Genomic DNA, 17,842 nt, shown 5'->3' on the forward strand with positions numbered 1-17,842 from the left:
TAATGTGACTAGAAAAAATTGTTAAATAATGAGAGAAAACTACCAAACTCTAAATTTAACGGGTTTTGAAAGAAAACTACAAAATACATAGGGATAGGGAGATAAATAGGTAGATCTTCTTTTAACTTCTTAAATATATATATAACTTATATTGAGATTGTTACGCTTCGACAACTTAGGCTTTTTAATGTCTTTGTCCTCACTCGCACATTTTCTGTAAAAACTTTCTAGAAGGTCACCTATCCTTAAATTACTCCAGGCTAAACACGTTTAACCATGAAGTTTTTATGGATTAAACTACCGAAAATCAAATGCATTTGTTGATATGAGTAGCCAAATAAATTTCTTTAAGTTATCCTTCAACCGTATAGTCTAATACTTATACAGTCCCTAGATCTTTCTTATTCTGGTATATGTTCGACTTGTCCATGTGTCCTTCTACTAGAAGTCTGCTAGGAACCGCTCCTTGTCTGTGCCTCTTGCACCGACGATTACTCTTTACCCTCGTTAGTGTCCAAGTATCACAAAGATCTAAATTTAATAAGTAATCAAATTTTTAATCTTATAATATGATTATTCTTTTCCAAAATTTATTAAATTTTATCTATTTCATTGTTAATAATATTGCCTGACAATAGAAAAGAAAAGAAAAATGACGTAAGGTAAAGTTGGTGTGACGTGATGTTGGAGTGGTGAGATTTTCTTCTTATATTAAACACTGCAATCATGTAACCGCGACAAGGACATTTTAACCAAGACCTAATGCAATTACTAAATTAACTTTTCAACACATAGGACACTTCCAATTCTCTTAGTCAACAAAATCACATTCAATAATTATTATAAAATTTATACAACAATGGCTGACGGAAAGTGAAATTATATAATATATAATTGAGGGGTATTATGGTAAAATAAAACTTCAACTTTTTCACGGAAGATGGTGCTACATAATTAAACTATATCTAAACTTTAACTTCTTTAAATACTTTCATTAAATGTTTTAAAGAAGTTTATTTTAAATTAAGTGTCAACTTGGATATTTGTTCAAGACTATATCATTAAAAAATAATAAACAGATAAATATTTTTATAAATTTCAAATATTAATTTCATTTTTTAATAATTATGTCAGAACTTACGTCATGTAAAAAGGAGGGAGTACTAAAATTCTAGTGTAATAAAATTTGATTACGATATTACTAAAGTAACATATTTTTTTTCGTAATATTTTCAAAGAGAAAAGATAAGTTAAAATTATAAATTATATATGTTAAGTTATTTTTTTTTTAAAAAAACTTTTCTGAATGTCGCTATAAATAGTGTGCAACGGTTGAGTGTAAAGGACAAAGATTTGCATTTAATAGATGGTAGGTTCGAGTTTTTATTGTCTTATTAGGATGAGACATCATAAGTTTATTATCCATAAGTGTCGTTTCTCTTTTAAACCATCACTCTCTTTGAATTTTGCAAAATAAATAAATAAATAAATAAAAACAAAAAACGTCATCACACTGTCTTAAATAGTGTTTCTTTTAAAACTCTTAAATTCTTGAGAAAAACATTTTTATTTTTATTTTTCAAAAGAATGAGGTTAAGGAACTTTGTTTTAATCATACAGTATTAGTATTCGTAGTGATATATACTTTTTTTAAATGATTAAAACTCTTGTTTTAATTTTGAAGATTATAAAATTCAAAATTTTTAAATTATAATTTTCCTTTCGCTTTGGTTTAAATTTCAGAGTTATAATGTAACTTAAACTATTAAAACATTTTACTTTGAAGTACTAAAACGAAAATTCCGATGGAATAACTTACTCTTGGAAGACCATATCTCCACTCTTAAAAGAAATACTTGTGAAAAGTTTAATTTAGTATTATTTATTATCATATCAACCATTCCTTTATCTTCACTTAATATTTTTATTCTGTACATTTGTGATGAAAATAAAAAGACTTAAAAAAATAATAGAAATATTATTCTTAAAACAATCACGTTGCGTCTTCTCTACTTTCTCTTGGCCCATCATCAACCTTCTTTTATTTTGTCTTTACATCAATATTCCAAATCGTGCTTTTGGATAGGTTTAAACGTATTAATACTTTGATTGTGATTTCGCATTAATTCCTACTCCTTTATAATATTAATACCTACTTTTGGGGTTATCCAACAGATAAAATAATATACGTATATGGCAAGAGACACAACCACATGGGGCTAGGAGTTGGTCCTACATCCCCTATATTTTCTAATTTAAATTGTGTATATACACACACGATACTAAACAATATTTTTTATTTTGAAAGTAAACTCTTTTTGTGTTTTACTATTATTACGGTTATCTATTAATCTTTGTCAACATGCAGCTTACTTTTATATGTTATATATAAGATTTATGGTTTACTGTTTATATACATATTTGTTTTTGTCTATACATTTAAATAGGTTCTTTTTCTTTTTTATGTCTTAATTGAATTGTAAAATTAGAATAATTAAAAATCTGCTGTCAAATTGAACAAACGACAGTTTAATTATATGTTACGTGGCATGAGTAGTGTTTTCACTAATCACACGTGGAATTGAAAAAGAGTTTTGTATTAAGAATATAAAAGTACAGAGGTTAAATCAGCTTTAGGGAAGAACATAATTGAAAAACTTATTACGATTCGCATAAATTTGTAAAATTGAGAAATCAAATTAAATTAAGTGTTGAAAACCCTTTTTCCTCTGAATTTTGCGAAATCAAAATCAAATTGGGAGATGGTGAGTTTTAGGATTCGTGGTGTAGTGGTCCTACAACGGTTTCCGACATGGTGGCGACGATGGCTGAAGAGACGAAGAAGCCTACGAGGGACATTTCTATTGGTCTGGGGATGACTACAAGCTTGTGTGTTGGGTCCATGGGTCAAGCTAAGTACACCACTTAGATTGCAAGGTCACACATGATCCCACCTTTCTTCGCCCTCGTTCACCCCAAAACCGGATTCCCTATGAATGCCACTCTCTTGACCACTCTCTATAGCTCTGTCATCGCTTTTTTCTCTAGCTTGGATGTTCTCTTTAGTGTTTTCTCCATCAGCACGCTCTTCATTCACTAGTGCAAAAACAATATATAACGTCATGCGTTAAACGTTCAATTACTGAATAGCCAACGTTACCAATGACCGATGACATTTTTGTAAATAAACGCAATTTTTAAACGTCGTTTATAATTGTAATTGATGTAAAAAGATATAAAACGTCGAATGCCCCAGCGTCAGACATTAAAAGGTTAGTGAGTTCAATAAAACATTGAGCGGGAGATTGAAAATTCATTCACTTTATCTTAGTGCACGAGACCCTATTCTCTTCTCAAACTTTTCTCAAATGAAGTGTGACGGCTATGTAATCTTTCTTTCATTTGATACAAATACATGTTAATTAACTACTTTAGGTATGATTTTTGTTTATTTTGATCGATTATTTTCGTGCTCTTCTCCTTCATAGGCGCATTATGTTTTCACTCTCACTGATGACGACACTTTATTCTGATGAACCCACCTTTGGAAGGTTATTTTTTTTTTTTTTTTGAAGAACTTATTTGTTGTTTTTTTGTTTAACTTTTTTATTGTCGTTGTTTGATTGAACTTGTTTGTTGTTGTTGTTTAGTTGAACTTGTTTGTTGTTGGTTATTGTTGTTTGTTGTTGATACTACACTACACGTTCATAATTCATGTTTTTTAAAATACCAAAAAATGATATTTGTTGTTTTTTTGCTTTTCAAGTCTCGTAGAGTTGTAAAAAAGGATCACAATTAATTAAAAAAATTAATGTTGTATATTGACAAAATTTGACGTTAAGTTAACGTCGTATATAGACAAAATTCGACGTTAATTCAATGTCAAATTTTTTAAAATTCAACGTCAATTTAACATCTCTCCTTATATGATGTCGTTGACGAATTTGTCGTTAATTAAAAGCTCAAAATATTCGACGTTGTATGCAATTTTTGTACTAGTGATTTTCATGCTTATGGTTGTTGTGTTGCTTATGAGGAGTTACTATTCCAGGGAGAGCACTGGCAAGAGTGAGTGAGCCAAAGTTCTTATCTGCTTGTTTGTGATTGTTGGTTCTTCTACTGTTGGGGTTGCGCTTTGGCATTCACAGATACTCGGTTGGATCGGTTACACGGTTGCGGCTTGTGTTTGGTTTTTGGGAACTTTGGGTATGAGTTTGCTTCCCAAGTAGAAAGCTCCCAAAGTTTGGGGGGTTCCCTAGCTCCCCTCCTTGTCCGTTTCCACCAACCTTTTTCTCATCTTCCACTGTTGTCATTTTTTTTGTGATTCGGAATTTAGCTATTAGACATCTTCTCAATATGGGTTTCAGACTTTCACTCATCCTATTTGTAAAAATTAAAATGACAAATTTCAACATTTTAAACAAGAGAATCATGTTTTAACAAGAACCAATTTTCTGCAAATATTTAGAACAAAAGAATTTTCAAATGCAAACAGTCTTCTCGAATCAAAGAAAAAAAGAACGTCATTTTTTCCCTCAAACGAACGCTAATAATACGGACCTTAATTTTTTTTCCTTAATCTCATTTGCATTTCTCAATTAAAGGGGGTTGCACTTAAATTTTTTAATTTTCCCACTTTGCCTTTCAAAAAAGCTGATTACACATCTGTGCATTGAAAATTTTTAATACAAAATTCGTTTATAATGTCACGTGTGTGATTAATATATACTCTGACCATACCACATAAGCAACACTTAAATGGTAGTTTGTTCAATTTGATGACGAACCTTTAATTGTTTCAATAAATAAATATATATATATATATATATATATATATATATAACACGAAGTTTTTTTGTGCTTTATTTCAAAGTTAAGGATTGTACATCTCTTGGCACATTTAACAATTCAATCAACACATAAATATCAAACAAAATAGATATTAAAGTGCAGATTTACATGAGAAACATATCCTTTGTAAAGATATAAGAAATTTTAATAATATCCTGTTGAACCAAACCTTGTGATTAGTTTAGCATTCAATATTTATACTTAGTGTGCATTCAGGATATAACATTTAATTATTGACCTACCATAGAGGAAAGCTTCGGCTGTATTAGATATAGAGATCACATATTGTCTTTATGTGTTATTTCTTATCGTTAACCAGTTTCTGATTTCCTTTTCTTTCAATTCATTCTACATATTATCTGCACATGCATATATACAGAACAAAAAACTAAACTATAGGTGTTAAGTTCATCCCTTTGCACCCTCCTTTATGTATCTACTCAGCCAACTACTAATATTGCATGTGTGATAAAAAATTCATAAGATTTGATCTCATGTATAGAACATATGCACCAATACGTAACTGTATAAACCTTAAAAGAAGTAAAATATTATGGTTTTGATTATCTTTTAAAGTTTACTTTTAATAGAATTAATCACTTAAAAATAATCATTGATTTATTTATTAACATATAAAATGCATAAAAAACTACACTTTGTCACTTTAACTTAATAGATTATAAAAAGAAAATTCATATAACATTTCCGTTCAAATTTAGGATTAACATATATTTTTCTAAGAATTTATTGTATAATATTGTGTGTTTGCTTCCACGTGAATGTGTGAAGACAAATTCGAGGGACTAGTCCATTTTTCGTTTAAACGGGAAGATTTGCAAATATAGAGAGTAATATTATCGAAATGACCCTCTCTTTTTTTTTTCTATTTTTTTTCTACAGTTTACATGCTTTGTTCTTCTTGGACACTACATTTGGTTGTGGATATCAATATGATTCTCGTCATTTTTATATTTTATAATTGATTCCCATATCTGTGTTAATTTTTAGATCTGATTCCGGGAGTTTTAATATTTTCATAATCGATTTCCATAATGACTTGATATATTTAGAATCGATTCTCTCATGTTGTTTGTCAAAATAGATTCTTTAGTTTTAATTCTTTTATCTTGATTGGTGTATTATTATAATAATTAAAATAATAATAATTATTATTATAATAATATAATTAAATTTTATTTTATAATATTTTAACCATAATGGTAAAATTCTTATACAATAATTTTATCTATTAAAACATTTTATGCAGGGATCAAAATAGTAATTGCTATAAACGAAAGTCTTAATTTATTTTGTAATTAAAATCTAAAATGCTAATTTAATGATTGAGACGAACATTTTGAATATATTCTATAAATTTGACGAGAATTTATTTGTTGGACAAGTTGATCCGAAAGTCCCTATCTAAGACTTTGAACTGTCTTGAAGTTGAAGATGAAAAAAAGGTGATGTTTAATGATTATTTATTATCATATGAAAAGATTCAAACAGTAAAGGACAACTAGAGAAACTTCAGCTCTATTTCTTGAATTCCAAGCTTTTACTGTAATATTCTTTTTTTTTTCTCCTTTTCTTCTCTCCAATGCACATATGGGGAAGTAGCTCACTGATTTGTTTAAAATAAAAATAAAAAATACACATCAAAAGACTACATGATTAGTTGTGATTTTTATGTTATTTCCAATCTTGATCATGTCATTTTTTTTATTAAATTTAAAATATATTAATATAATGAATTAATACAAAAATACACTTATATTGTATTTAAATGTTTTAAAAGAATCTATATTAAAATATGTGTTAAAATTCGGCACCCACAACGAAAAAGGTAGCTTGGTGCATATCTTTCCATTTTGCCAGTTATTTCCCTAACACAGCATCCCTGATGAGAAAGGAAAAAAGAAAAAGGCTAAAGAATCCTTTATCATGAATGACCTTTTTCGTGTTTTGTATACTTTTAGGCCAAGGGGTATACTTTTAGGCCAAGGGGTACATCTCCATCGACATATATTTGTTGTAGACTTTCACATGTTGATTAATCTATAGGTTAAATTAATATAATTGTTTATCAACTTCTTATTTGAATTAATATGATAATTGTAATACATTTAAACATTATATAAACTTTTTTAAAACTCTTATATAATATGATCACTCAACCTTGTGGTAAGGTGAAAAATTAATTATCATTTTATTATGATAAAAGTATGACATCCTAAATATTTTTTTTTAAGATCACTACATTTTGGTTAAGCCAATGCAATAATCTTATTAAATTACTACAATTGTGAGTTAAATCTAAATAAATACCTTGAAGTTGGTATATGTAATTTTATTAACATTAATTATTAGAAACACAAAAAATATCTAATTTGTATTCTTGTGAGTAATTGAAAGTATTTATCAGTATACTTATACAATACACATTATGTAGTTTGATCAAACTATAATACAGAAAAAAAATATATTTTGGGAGGAAACCATAATTAATTATGAAGTTTAAAACTATCTTCTTAAGGAGGAAACAAAATAAACAAGAAGATAGATTACTCAAAGTTAAATTTTGATAAGTGGTTTAATCCTTAATATTAAGGATTATATTCATTTTCTTCCTTTCTTTAATGTTTGGTAGAAAAAATATATTGTTAGTGTAAGAATTAATAGTTGACGGGTTATCAATAGTTTTATTATAAGATTTTAAAAGTGTCAAAGGGAAGTTTTAGGTAGTAGATACATTGATAACGGTAGTTAATATTTGCATCTAATCAATGTGTTGATTTTTAGATGTATAGAGAAAGTGATGTTTGAATTGTTATGATGTCAGTTAATGACAAAGAATAAGTAATGATGAGTTGATATGTAAGAATTCATCGTCTAATAAGTTATAATATGAAAATTAAAATTAAATTCACTTTATCTATATTTTTGAAATATTATAATTGTAAGAATTATAAATTTTTCTTTAGAACTGGTTTAAGAAATGAAATTTGAATATTTTAATGTTAAAAGTTAAAGGAATAATACAATTCTTATAAAATAAGTTTCATTATTTGAAGTTACATTGTTTCTCTAAAAATAGTTTTTTTATAGTTTTTCTTTTTTTAATTTAGTCAATCAAGATTTATTTGTTATTTGTGTCTTCTTAGTTTTTTAGTATGTTTTCTATTGATCAGTGATTTTAATTGCATATCAGTTAGAAATATTATGATTAACAGATTAACAATAAACAATAAACCCTTTAATCAAAACAATTCCTAATACCCTTAGAACATTAAAGTGGAAGCAAAGGATTAAACATTAGGAACAATTAACGAAGAACCCAAATTAGTCTCTTATCTTCCCTTTGTAAAGAACCTGAGTTGGTCTCAGATCTTCCTTCTGTAGAACACCTTTAGTTCTCTTTGGTTTTTCTCTTCTGATAGGGATAAAGAGAAAGAAACAAGAACGAATCGTTGTGCTCGTGACCCTTTAAATAACTTCTGACCGTTAATATTCTTTAGTTTCAATAATTATAATTTGTCCTTTCAACAAATTAAAATTATTGCTGCTCTCTACACAATATACCTTTAATAACAAATATACCCTTATAGTCATATTTATCTTAATTAGATCACTTTATAAAGTTGACTAATAAAATATAATGACACTAACACATTTAATAATTACTTATATATATATATATATATATATATATATATATATATATATAAGTGACATAATTACTTATATATAAGTGATTCTAACCGCGTATCTTGATCACGATTCTGTGGTTGGTAGGTGTAGACAAAGCTCTTTGAGTTGAGGAAGCGGTTTTAGGTCCTTTCGAGCTGTTTGAGCTTCTATCAGGTAAGAGAAGTTAAATGTCTCTTTTCTATTGTTTTAATATGTTTATAAATTTGATTTGATATGCGTGAGTTTAATTAAAGAGATTGAGCTTCTTGAAAATTTTGTTGTATGGTGGTGTAATTGTTTGAAATTGATGCAAATATGCATGATTTGAGATTACAAATGTATTATTATGAATGCTGGTCAAATATTACTTTTTTTTTTATCATTTAAGGTATTGTGTTTAAGGGTATAATTATAAACTAAGGTTAAATTGGATGTAGTAAAGTGAGAGAGTGATGGACTAATTTTTTGTTTAGTATAAAGGTTTTGATAGGTGAATTTCTAGAGAAGTTGTTTTGGGGAGAAACCTTAGGTGTGGGGGTTGTTGTTGGGCCATTTAAAACTTGTTTAGGCATTTAGTTCACCAAATTATGTTTTGTAACATGTACAATTTAATATGTGAACTGTTCAGTTGTTGGTTTGATCTAATGCACCTTAATCTTGACCAAATAAACAGACTAGTACTCAATTCATAAACATGTTTTTAAATCAATACTAGTGTTAAGGATACCAATTTAGTTATTTAGATTGGTCATAGATGCAACCAAATCAAAATTCGAAGTTTGCTGTTTTTTGGTATAGGACTAAGTGGTAGTTCAAAGACGCTGAGCGCCATCTTTGCGAGAGGAATGACACTCAGTGACACAAAGGTGACACTTAAGAGCCAACTTTGCGATAAAAATGGCACTTAGCGACAAGGATATACCGCTCAACACCATAAGCCTTTTCCAAGCTTCTTATTTTGCAACTCTTCTTGCTTATATGATCTTCCAAATTTTGTTTTGGCACATAAGTTTATAGTACATGATCTAGATACACCAAAAAGTGGGGATTAACAATGAGAACTGAATCAATACAACTCAAGATGTTTTCTACACTCTTTAATGTATGTTTGTTTAAGATGTTATGTATAGTTTTGATAATTATGAATGCCCTATTTCAAGCTCTTCTTTTGATTTCTTGTTTAGTTGAGTTGGTTTATATAGATTAATTATTTACCTGCATGGAATTAATGAATGTTTTGTGAATAATAAACATGAATGTGTATATGGATTTAATATGTGTTACATGTATAATTATATTCAATTGAAATGGAAAAATGATTCTATGGAAAAATCTTTATGATTATTATGTTTTATGATGTAATGAAGTAGGGATTCTAAAAATGAGAAATGATTTTCACACTCTTAATAACTTTAGATCTCAAGTAAAGGATGATGTCATGAATAAAAAAATTCTTAATCGGATTAACTTTTGAGTGTAGTAATTTAATATGATAGGATGATTGTTATATATTGTTTTTGAATAATTATAATAAAAGTTTATATCTTTTTCTTAAACTATGTGTTTTCTTTTATTAAAAATATAATATATCTTTATATATATATATATATATATATATATATATTTATATATATCAGGTCACATCTATTAATATGTTCATACTAAAATCAATATAAAGAATATAAGAAATCATGACTTTTAGTGTAAGAAAGTTTATACTGAAAGTCACAGTTTAACATGAGAAAAACGTGTTCTTTAACATGAAGTATAGGATGAAATTTATAGTAGTAAAATTTGTCTATTGGTAGTATCTTACTGTTACTCAATCTTTTAATTTTACCATATTTTAAGTTCATTTTTGAACAAAAATAAGATTAATTTACTCTTTGCATACTTTTTTTTAAAGATTTTTTTAAGAAACATGAAAAAGTTTTCAACTTTAACAAGAAAATCCATTTAAATTAAAAATATTATTATTGGATTGAACCTAACTAATTTAATTGTTATACTTTTTTTAACACAGTTGTTTTATAGAAAGAACCATGTATAAAAGATTTTTGGGGTTGGATGGACAGTGTGTGGACAGTAGCAGTGGTTACCAATTTTGGGGGTTGGATGGTGTTTCCCCTTTCAAATTACTATGGCTGGTGCTTTTTATTTTCCTGTACAGTAAAAATTAAAATAGATTCCTTCTATTTCCATTCTTTCCTTTTTGTTGTACTGCTGCCTTCAACTTTTTAATTCTTCAACCTTCTTCCAACACTGTTCCCAACATTTTCAAACTCCCAACTCTTCAGCTTTTATGAATTCTCACAACCAACTTCAATCTTTCTACCCTTACAACACTCCTCCTTTAATAACCACAAATAAATTTTAAGAACTTTTTTCATCAAAACAAGGACCACTACCACTTTAATTAAGGTTTTTTTTTTCACCCAAACCAAAGAAACTTTTTACTTTTTATTTTTAATATGTAATTTTAAATAAGTTATTTACTGTATCTTGTAATTTTAAAATCACAGATAAAAAGTAATTTCATTAAAGCAATGATAATTAAAAAGAATAAAGAAGTATATTAAAATTTTTAATAAAATCTTAATTAAAAATTAATATAATTAAGTAATCATATTGTGTTTTCTTATTGGACAGGTGTGGAGTTGCAGACCTACTTACATAATCTCCTATAGTACACTTAAATACACTTAATGATGAACATTAATGAACAAGAGAGACAGAGATATAATATAAAAGTAGTGTATATTTTTATTACAATCAAATCAAATCTACTATACTTGTTCATAATTGTTCACTAGAAAATTGTAACTAAACAAAGGATAGAGTGGACAATGTATTTTCTTTTTTTCAAAATTGTCTCTTGGCCTTTTAGATAATAAATTTGGTCTTTTTATTTTTTAATTGTGATTTTAGTAATTCCTTATACACTAAGTTTAATATTTAGTGACAATTTCTTTATTGATAGAAAAATTAAATTTAAATATTACTGAATATTATTTATATATAAATATAAATAATACTTATAACATTAAGTTTATTTTCTCATGCATCATTGTAAATAAATAAATTATTCTCAAATGATTAAGACCATGACACGAGTCTTGTTTTCATTATACTTGGCAGTCATATCATATGCCACTGTCGCAGCCCGACGACAACAGGGAAAAATATATACGAACGAAAAACAAAAGTAAAATTGGATGTATATGAAAAACAGAAAATAAAAAACACATACGAATACGATTGTAATACGATTATACTAGAACTGTGTGTAACTCGTGGTGATCCAGTGTATACTGCTAGAGAGAGAGAAAAAAAGTATAGTATCTAAGAGTAAGTGAAGGAGGAGAGAGAGTGTTGAGTTCATTCTGTGCTGGCGTTTATTAGTTTCCCTTTCTCAGACTTTGGACTCTATTTCACTCAACACTCTACACTGCCCTATAACACCACCACTGTCTGCGATTTCATAAATCTTCTCAAACCATTTTTTTAGTCTATTTAGTTTTTGGTTGGTGTGGGTCATCTGAGTTTTTTGACTTTAAAGTCCCCTTGTTTTGCACCCTCAAGCACCGTCAAAAGGTGCTTTTATTTTTCTCTTCTTTTCTTGGACTGCACAATTATTGTTGTAACTATTGCTTACTCAAACAGACTCTCTCCTACTCTAACTCATCGTTTTCTGCTATTATTAGCCTCACTCCATTTTTTCCCTTTACCTTCACTGTTAGGTACCTCATATGACTGCTTTTTTAACTTTTTTTTTTTCAGATTTGGGTTTTGATTTGTTGATATTTGCAGTTTGTTGTAGAAGGTCTGTGAAAGAGAGTTATGGCAGGAGGTGGGGGAGCTCCGGCGCCTAAGATTGATGAGCCACAACCACATCCACCGAAAGATCAGCTACCAAATGTTTCCTACTGCATTACCAGTCCTCCTCCATGGCGTGAGTTTTTCTTTTTGTTTTCCTGTAATAGTAGATTCGGTTTCTGTGTGCTCTTGCTTGCTTTGAACCTGATTCCTCTGTCATCTTTATCCAAATGGTATATATTTAAAAGCATGCTTTGTGATTCTGACATTACTTGTTTCGTATGCTGGCTTTTTATCTGCTTATTAAAGTGGCTTTCAATAAATTCTTTCCTTTTAAGTGCTTTGATGAGAAGAGAAAAATGTATTCCTCTGGAAAATACAACTTTTTCTTAAACTGATTGTAAGTTTATGTTTGATAAGGATTGTGAATGAAATTAAGGGGAACATGAAAAAAGAGTTATTGGAGTTTAATTCATGGTTTTTGTTCAGGGACTTGGGTCCTGGTTTATGAAAGTGCAGCCAAAGTTTTTTTTTTTTTTTTTTTTTTTTTTTTACCTCTGACTCTCTTGATTGAAACCAGTTCAATGCCCTATTTGGATGGTTCCAAACTTCTATTTGATTGAAATTCTTATGAATTGAACCTCTTGTTTTTGCCCATTTGAGACAGTATTCTTATTCTATTTCCAGTATTGAGACTATTCCCAGTTATTTCCAGATCCGGGTTTGTTACTTTATTTCAAAATCTAATTCTCGCTTCTGCTGTAGTAATTTTAAAGTATTTTGCTCATGAATAATACTTTTTTTTTTTTTTACAAAATAATCTGTTATTAGTTTGTTGAATTTCAGAACTTTCATGCAGTCAACATTCAACAGTTTTATTAAACAATGTGGATTTTTATGGACAAATAAAAGATGTATTCTGAAATGATGCCCTAGTAGTTCATTTTTTTTAAATATATATGTTATTGAAAATATGCCTAAATGTTGGTGCCAATCTGATGCAGCTGAGGCCATACTTCTTGGGTTTCAACATTATATTGTGATGCTCGNTACAACTGTGCTAATTCCCACTGCTCTTGTTCCCCAGATGGGAGGTGGCAATGTAAGCTTTAGCAAATTAAATATACTTAAAATAAACAATTCTAAATGGAATAATTTAAAAGTTTCCTCCTAGCAAAAAATCATATTTATAAAAAAGTAGAAAATTGAAAGTCCATATCTTGCAGGAGGAGAAGGCAAAAGTTATTCAAACTCTACTCTTTGTAGCTGGAATTAACACATTGCTGCAGACTCTGTTTGGAACTCGATTGCCTGCAGTAATTGGAGGGTCTTATACTTATGTTGCAACAACCATCTCTATTATTCTTGCTAGCCGTTTCAGTGATGAGCCAGATCCTGCAGAGGTCTTGTATTGGAATGATTTTTTTTATAAGTTGTGTGGTTGATATACTTGCTAAACAAAGGCTTCCAAATGCTTTCTAATCTGTATAGTTTTTAGCAAATTTATTCCAATGAAGGGTGGGTTAATCAATGCATTAGAAACTGTGTAAAGAGTAAAGTTGGGTTCAGTTCCTGGTGTGCTTGTGGAGTACCTTGAAATTATAAGAAAACTATTTACAGAAAAAAGAAAGTGTAATTTTTAATTCACGGAGCTGAATATGACATTGGGTCCTGTTGCTTATTTGATGGAGTTGCTTGATCACTATTTTGTTTTTTGGGTGTACATGAGCAGTTTAATCACTTTCTTCCTCTGCCTTTTGGATTTATTTTCTCTTCTTTCAGAAATTCAAGAGGATAATGCGGGCAACCCAAGGTGCTCTTATTGTTGCATCAACTCTTCAAATAGTACTAGGTTTTAGTGGGCTTTGGCGTAATGTTGCAAGGTTGGTCTCAAGTCCTTAGTAAGTGTCTGTTATATCAGTCTTCATATACGGTAAAAAGTGTCTAAACAGAAATGTAATCTAGATTTATCGTCTTTGCCATGAATGCTCATTTGACAGTTGTTACACTGAATTGAAATTTGGTTTGAAGTACAAATTATACTGACATGATTGACTTATTTGTGTGATGGAATTTGTATCAACAATGTAGTCCCATTGAACTAAAGAGATTGAAAGAACTGAATATTCCTGCAATTGAGTGTAATATTGCAACTGATGTAAGTTTTCATTTTCTTTTTCAGGTTCTTGAGTCCACTTTCAGCAGTTCCTTTGGTATCTCTTGTTGGTTTTGGGCTTTACGAGCTCGGCTTTCCTAGTGTAAGTACACATTTCAGTTGCTTGGGTTCAAAGCTAAGATAAATGCTGATGTCTTGCTGGTGTGTAGGTTGCTAAATGTATAGAGATTGGACTGCCGCAGCTCATATTGCTAGTATTTGTTTCACAGGTACATTTCTTTATAGTGTCAAAAACTCTTAGCGTCATGATCTCAGTTCATTTTGTTCTCTTGATTTCCTTGTTAGTATTTTGTTCTCTTGATCTTGGTTCTATGAATCTTTGTTAACAACACTTACTGGTTTTCATGCAGTTTGTACCCCATGTTCTACATGCAGGAAAACATGTCTTCGAACGGTTCACTGTTTTATTTACAGTTGCAATTGTGTGGCTATATGCCTATCTGCTCACTGTTGGAGGGGCATACAATCATGCTGCCCCTAAAACACAAGCAACTTGCCGTACTGATCGTGCTGGTTTAATAGAATCTGCCCCATGGTTAGTAGTCAAGTTTCATTGGTTATTTCTCTAAATGATATTTTTTCTCTTGCAACTGGTTATTTAATTACCAAAATGTCCGTAATTTGGGGTGTGGTTTTTCACTATAACATTTTATGTCAGCGTGATTGCTTCCCAAAATTAAAAAAATGTACCTTCTGCTGATGGGGTTTATTATGGGGATTTATTCTTGTCATTTCCATTGAAATATAGTATATTTTGAGTGGACCCTTTTGGACTCGTGGCTAACTGGGGACATTCCTCTTAGTTGCGTAATCTGTGAATTGTCACATCTGAGTTTCAAATAAGAACCTCAGGATGCTTTGACTTTGATTTTTTTCTTCTTAATTTGCTAAATTTGTATTGACTTTTCTTTCCTAACCTATCTGTTGATATCAATTCCAGGAGAAGCTACTTCTATGCTGGGCTGTTGCGTGTGTTGAATTAGGAACTGTGAACTGATGTTTTTGAATAATTGTCACCTTTGTCCTTTTTGGGGAAGTATTCAACATTTTTTTTTTGGGTTTGCAGGATACATGTTCCATATCCATTTCAATGGGGAGCCCCTACATTTGATGCAGGTGAAGCATTTGCCATGATGATGGCATCCTTTGTTTCTCTCGTAGAGGTAATTTCATTTTGTATATCAATCTTATCTATATTTAAGTTGGAATGAGAATACCTTTTACTTATTAACTGGTCTTGTGTAATAAAAACTTATCCTATTAGCTTATCTTTTATCAATAATCACTGAATGTATGTAATGGCTTTATTAGAAAACCCTAGCAACGTTATGAAAATTGCTATATAATAGGCTATATTGGGTTGGAGACTGTGGTTGGTACTTGGAAGAATTATACAGCGTAATGGAAATAAAAGGAGGGAGATACCTAAATTCTTTCTTCTTAGTTTATCAGTTTTGTTCGACCAGTGCAATAATTTTGACGTTTTTATGCAAATCTCTTGGGGGAAATAGTAATGATATGCATAATTCACTAAAATTTGACCCTCCACGTGGCAGTGTTACTGCATGCATGACATACTGAGCAAGAGTATCTGGCTTCTATTTTATATTCCAATGCTCTAACTCTAAGTTAGTGTTATACAATTGCCAGTTTATATTGAATGGTACTGATTCGCTAGAACTAATTTATATATTCACAATTCATTTGCTGCAAGCAGTCCAGTGGTGCTTTTATTGCTGTCTATCGGTATGCAAGTGCAACACCGTTACCACCATCTATTCTTAGTCGCGGAATCGGTTGGCAGGTACAAAGATAACTAGTATGCCTGCATTTTATTTTTTTGCATTTATAAAACAAAACTTAAATCAAGTTCCTCAGATCCATGGGATCTAATTTTCAAATCAAACAACAACACGTCGGTGTATTTTTAACATTGTTTAGCCTCTATTAAGAATATGTTTCATAAGTAAAAAATTGTCGCCTCATTATTTGATTTAAGAATTTGATGACTAAGATAGGGATTTGATCTAATCCTTATAATCAATTGTAGTTTAAGGTGTTTTGATTATGCTGATGATAATGCATCATATTTCTTATCTTCAGGGAGTTGCCATTTTGTTATCGGGATTGTTTGGAACGGGAAGTGGATCCTCTGTATCAGTGTAAGACTAAAATCATTTTGCTTGTATACGCTACTTCAATTTAGGTAAACAACTTTCTTGTCGATGAGGTGTTTGTTTGATTTCCGTATAGAGAAAACGCTGGTCTTTTGGCTTTAACACGAGTAGGCAGCCGAAGGGTGGTGCAGATATCGGCTGGTTTTATGATTTTCTTTTCAATTCTTGGTAAGTTGAAGATGAAGCCCGTGCAGTGCTTGTAATTTGAATATGTAGTTTGCCTTAACAGACTAAATCTTGTGCCTTGATTCCCATCAACTGTAACTAATTTTTCTTTACCGGGTAGGTAAATTTGGAGCTGTTTTTGCATCCATTCCACCTTCTATTGTTGCTGCACTGTACTGCTTGTTCTTCGCTTATGTTGGTACGCCTCATTCAAGATGTTCTAACATGACATTCAAGCTTTGGTTTAGTTATAAACATCAAACAGCACGTAATGTTCCACTTTCATTCATTATTTGTAGGAGCGGGAGGTCTAAGTTTTCTTCAATTTTGCAACCTCAACAGTTTTAGAACAATTTTTGTACTAGGCTTCTCCATCTTCATTGGTCTGTCTGTGTCACAGTACTTCAATGAATACACAGTAATTAATGGTTATGGTCCAGTTAACACCAAAGCAAGATGGGTACTGAACTAATCTGTGGATTTGTTCTTAGCTTTTGCGATGATTTCACTAACTGACAATTTTGTGTACCTTGGCAGTTCAATGATATAATCAATGTCCCATTCCAATCAAAAGCATTTGTTGCGGGTTGCATGGCGTATTTCCTTGATAACACAATACATAAGAAGGATGGTGCTATTCGGAAAGACAGAGGAAAACATTGGTGGGACAAGTACCGCTCCTTCAAGACTGACACAAGAAGTGAGGAGTTTTATTCACTGCCTTTCAACCTAAACAAATACTTCCCATCTGTGTAACTGTGTAGCTGAACCAGAGTCTCTGAAAGGTCGTAATTTAACTTGGGATCTTGTTACAGGTTATAGTTATATGAAGTCCTCTTTTGCTATAGAATATTCTAAAACATTTCTTCTATTGCTTTTCATTCTGTAAATGCTGAATTGGCAAAGTGGATTCACTGTAGTAAAATGCACACCTTATTTATCTTTCATTATGTATCTTCACTTTTAA

General features: G+C 30.2%; 1 protein-coding gene across 5 annotated transcripts; it reads left to right on the forward strand.

Moving 5' to 3' along the window:
- Positions 1 to 11,859: 11,859 nt before the first annotated feature.
- LOC106768776 (nucleobase-ascorbate transporter 6) lies at positions 11,860 to 17,842 on the forward strand. Of its 5 annotated transcripts, XM_014654096.2 has the most exons (16): positions 11,860 to 12,135; positions 12,246 to 12,281; positions 12,352 to 12,493; positions 13,362 to 13,459; positions 13,584 to 13,760; positions 14,140 to 14,240; positions 14,540 to 14,615; positions 14,683 to 14,742; positions 14,884 to 15,068; positions 15,600 to 15,696; positions 16,251 to 16,337; positions 16,637 to 16,695; positions 16,787 to 16,878; positions 16,997 to 17,074; positions 17,175 to 17,335; positions 17,413 to 17,631. In XM_014654096.2, exons 3-16 carry the CDS (start codon positions 12,382 to 12,384, stop codon positions 17,629 to 17,631), a joined length of 1,602 nt encoding a protein of 533 aa, XP_014509582.1. In that variant the 5' UTR covers positions 11,860 to 12,135; positions 12,246 to 12,281; positions 12,352 to 12,381. The 5 variants fall into 5 exon arrangements, with proteins under 5 accessions (XP_014509582.1, XP_014509583.1, XP_014509581.1 ...); XM_014654097.2 differs by lacking the exon at positions 12,246 to 12,281 and having other exon boundaries at positions 12,322 to 12,493; XM_014654095.2 differs by lacking the exon at positions 12,246 to 12,281 and having other exon boundaries at positions 11,861 to 12,135.

Source organism: Vigna radiata, chromosome 7 (genome assembly GCF_000741045.1).
Source record: "Vigna radiata var. radiata cultivar VC1973A chromosome 7, Vradiata_ver6, whole genome shotgun sequence".
Classification (NCBI taxonomy): Eukaryota; Viridiplantae; Streptophyta; class Magnoliopsida; order Fabales; family Fabaceae; genus Vigna; species Vigna radiata.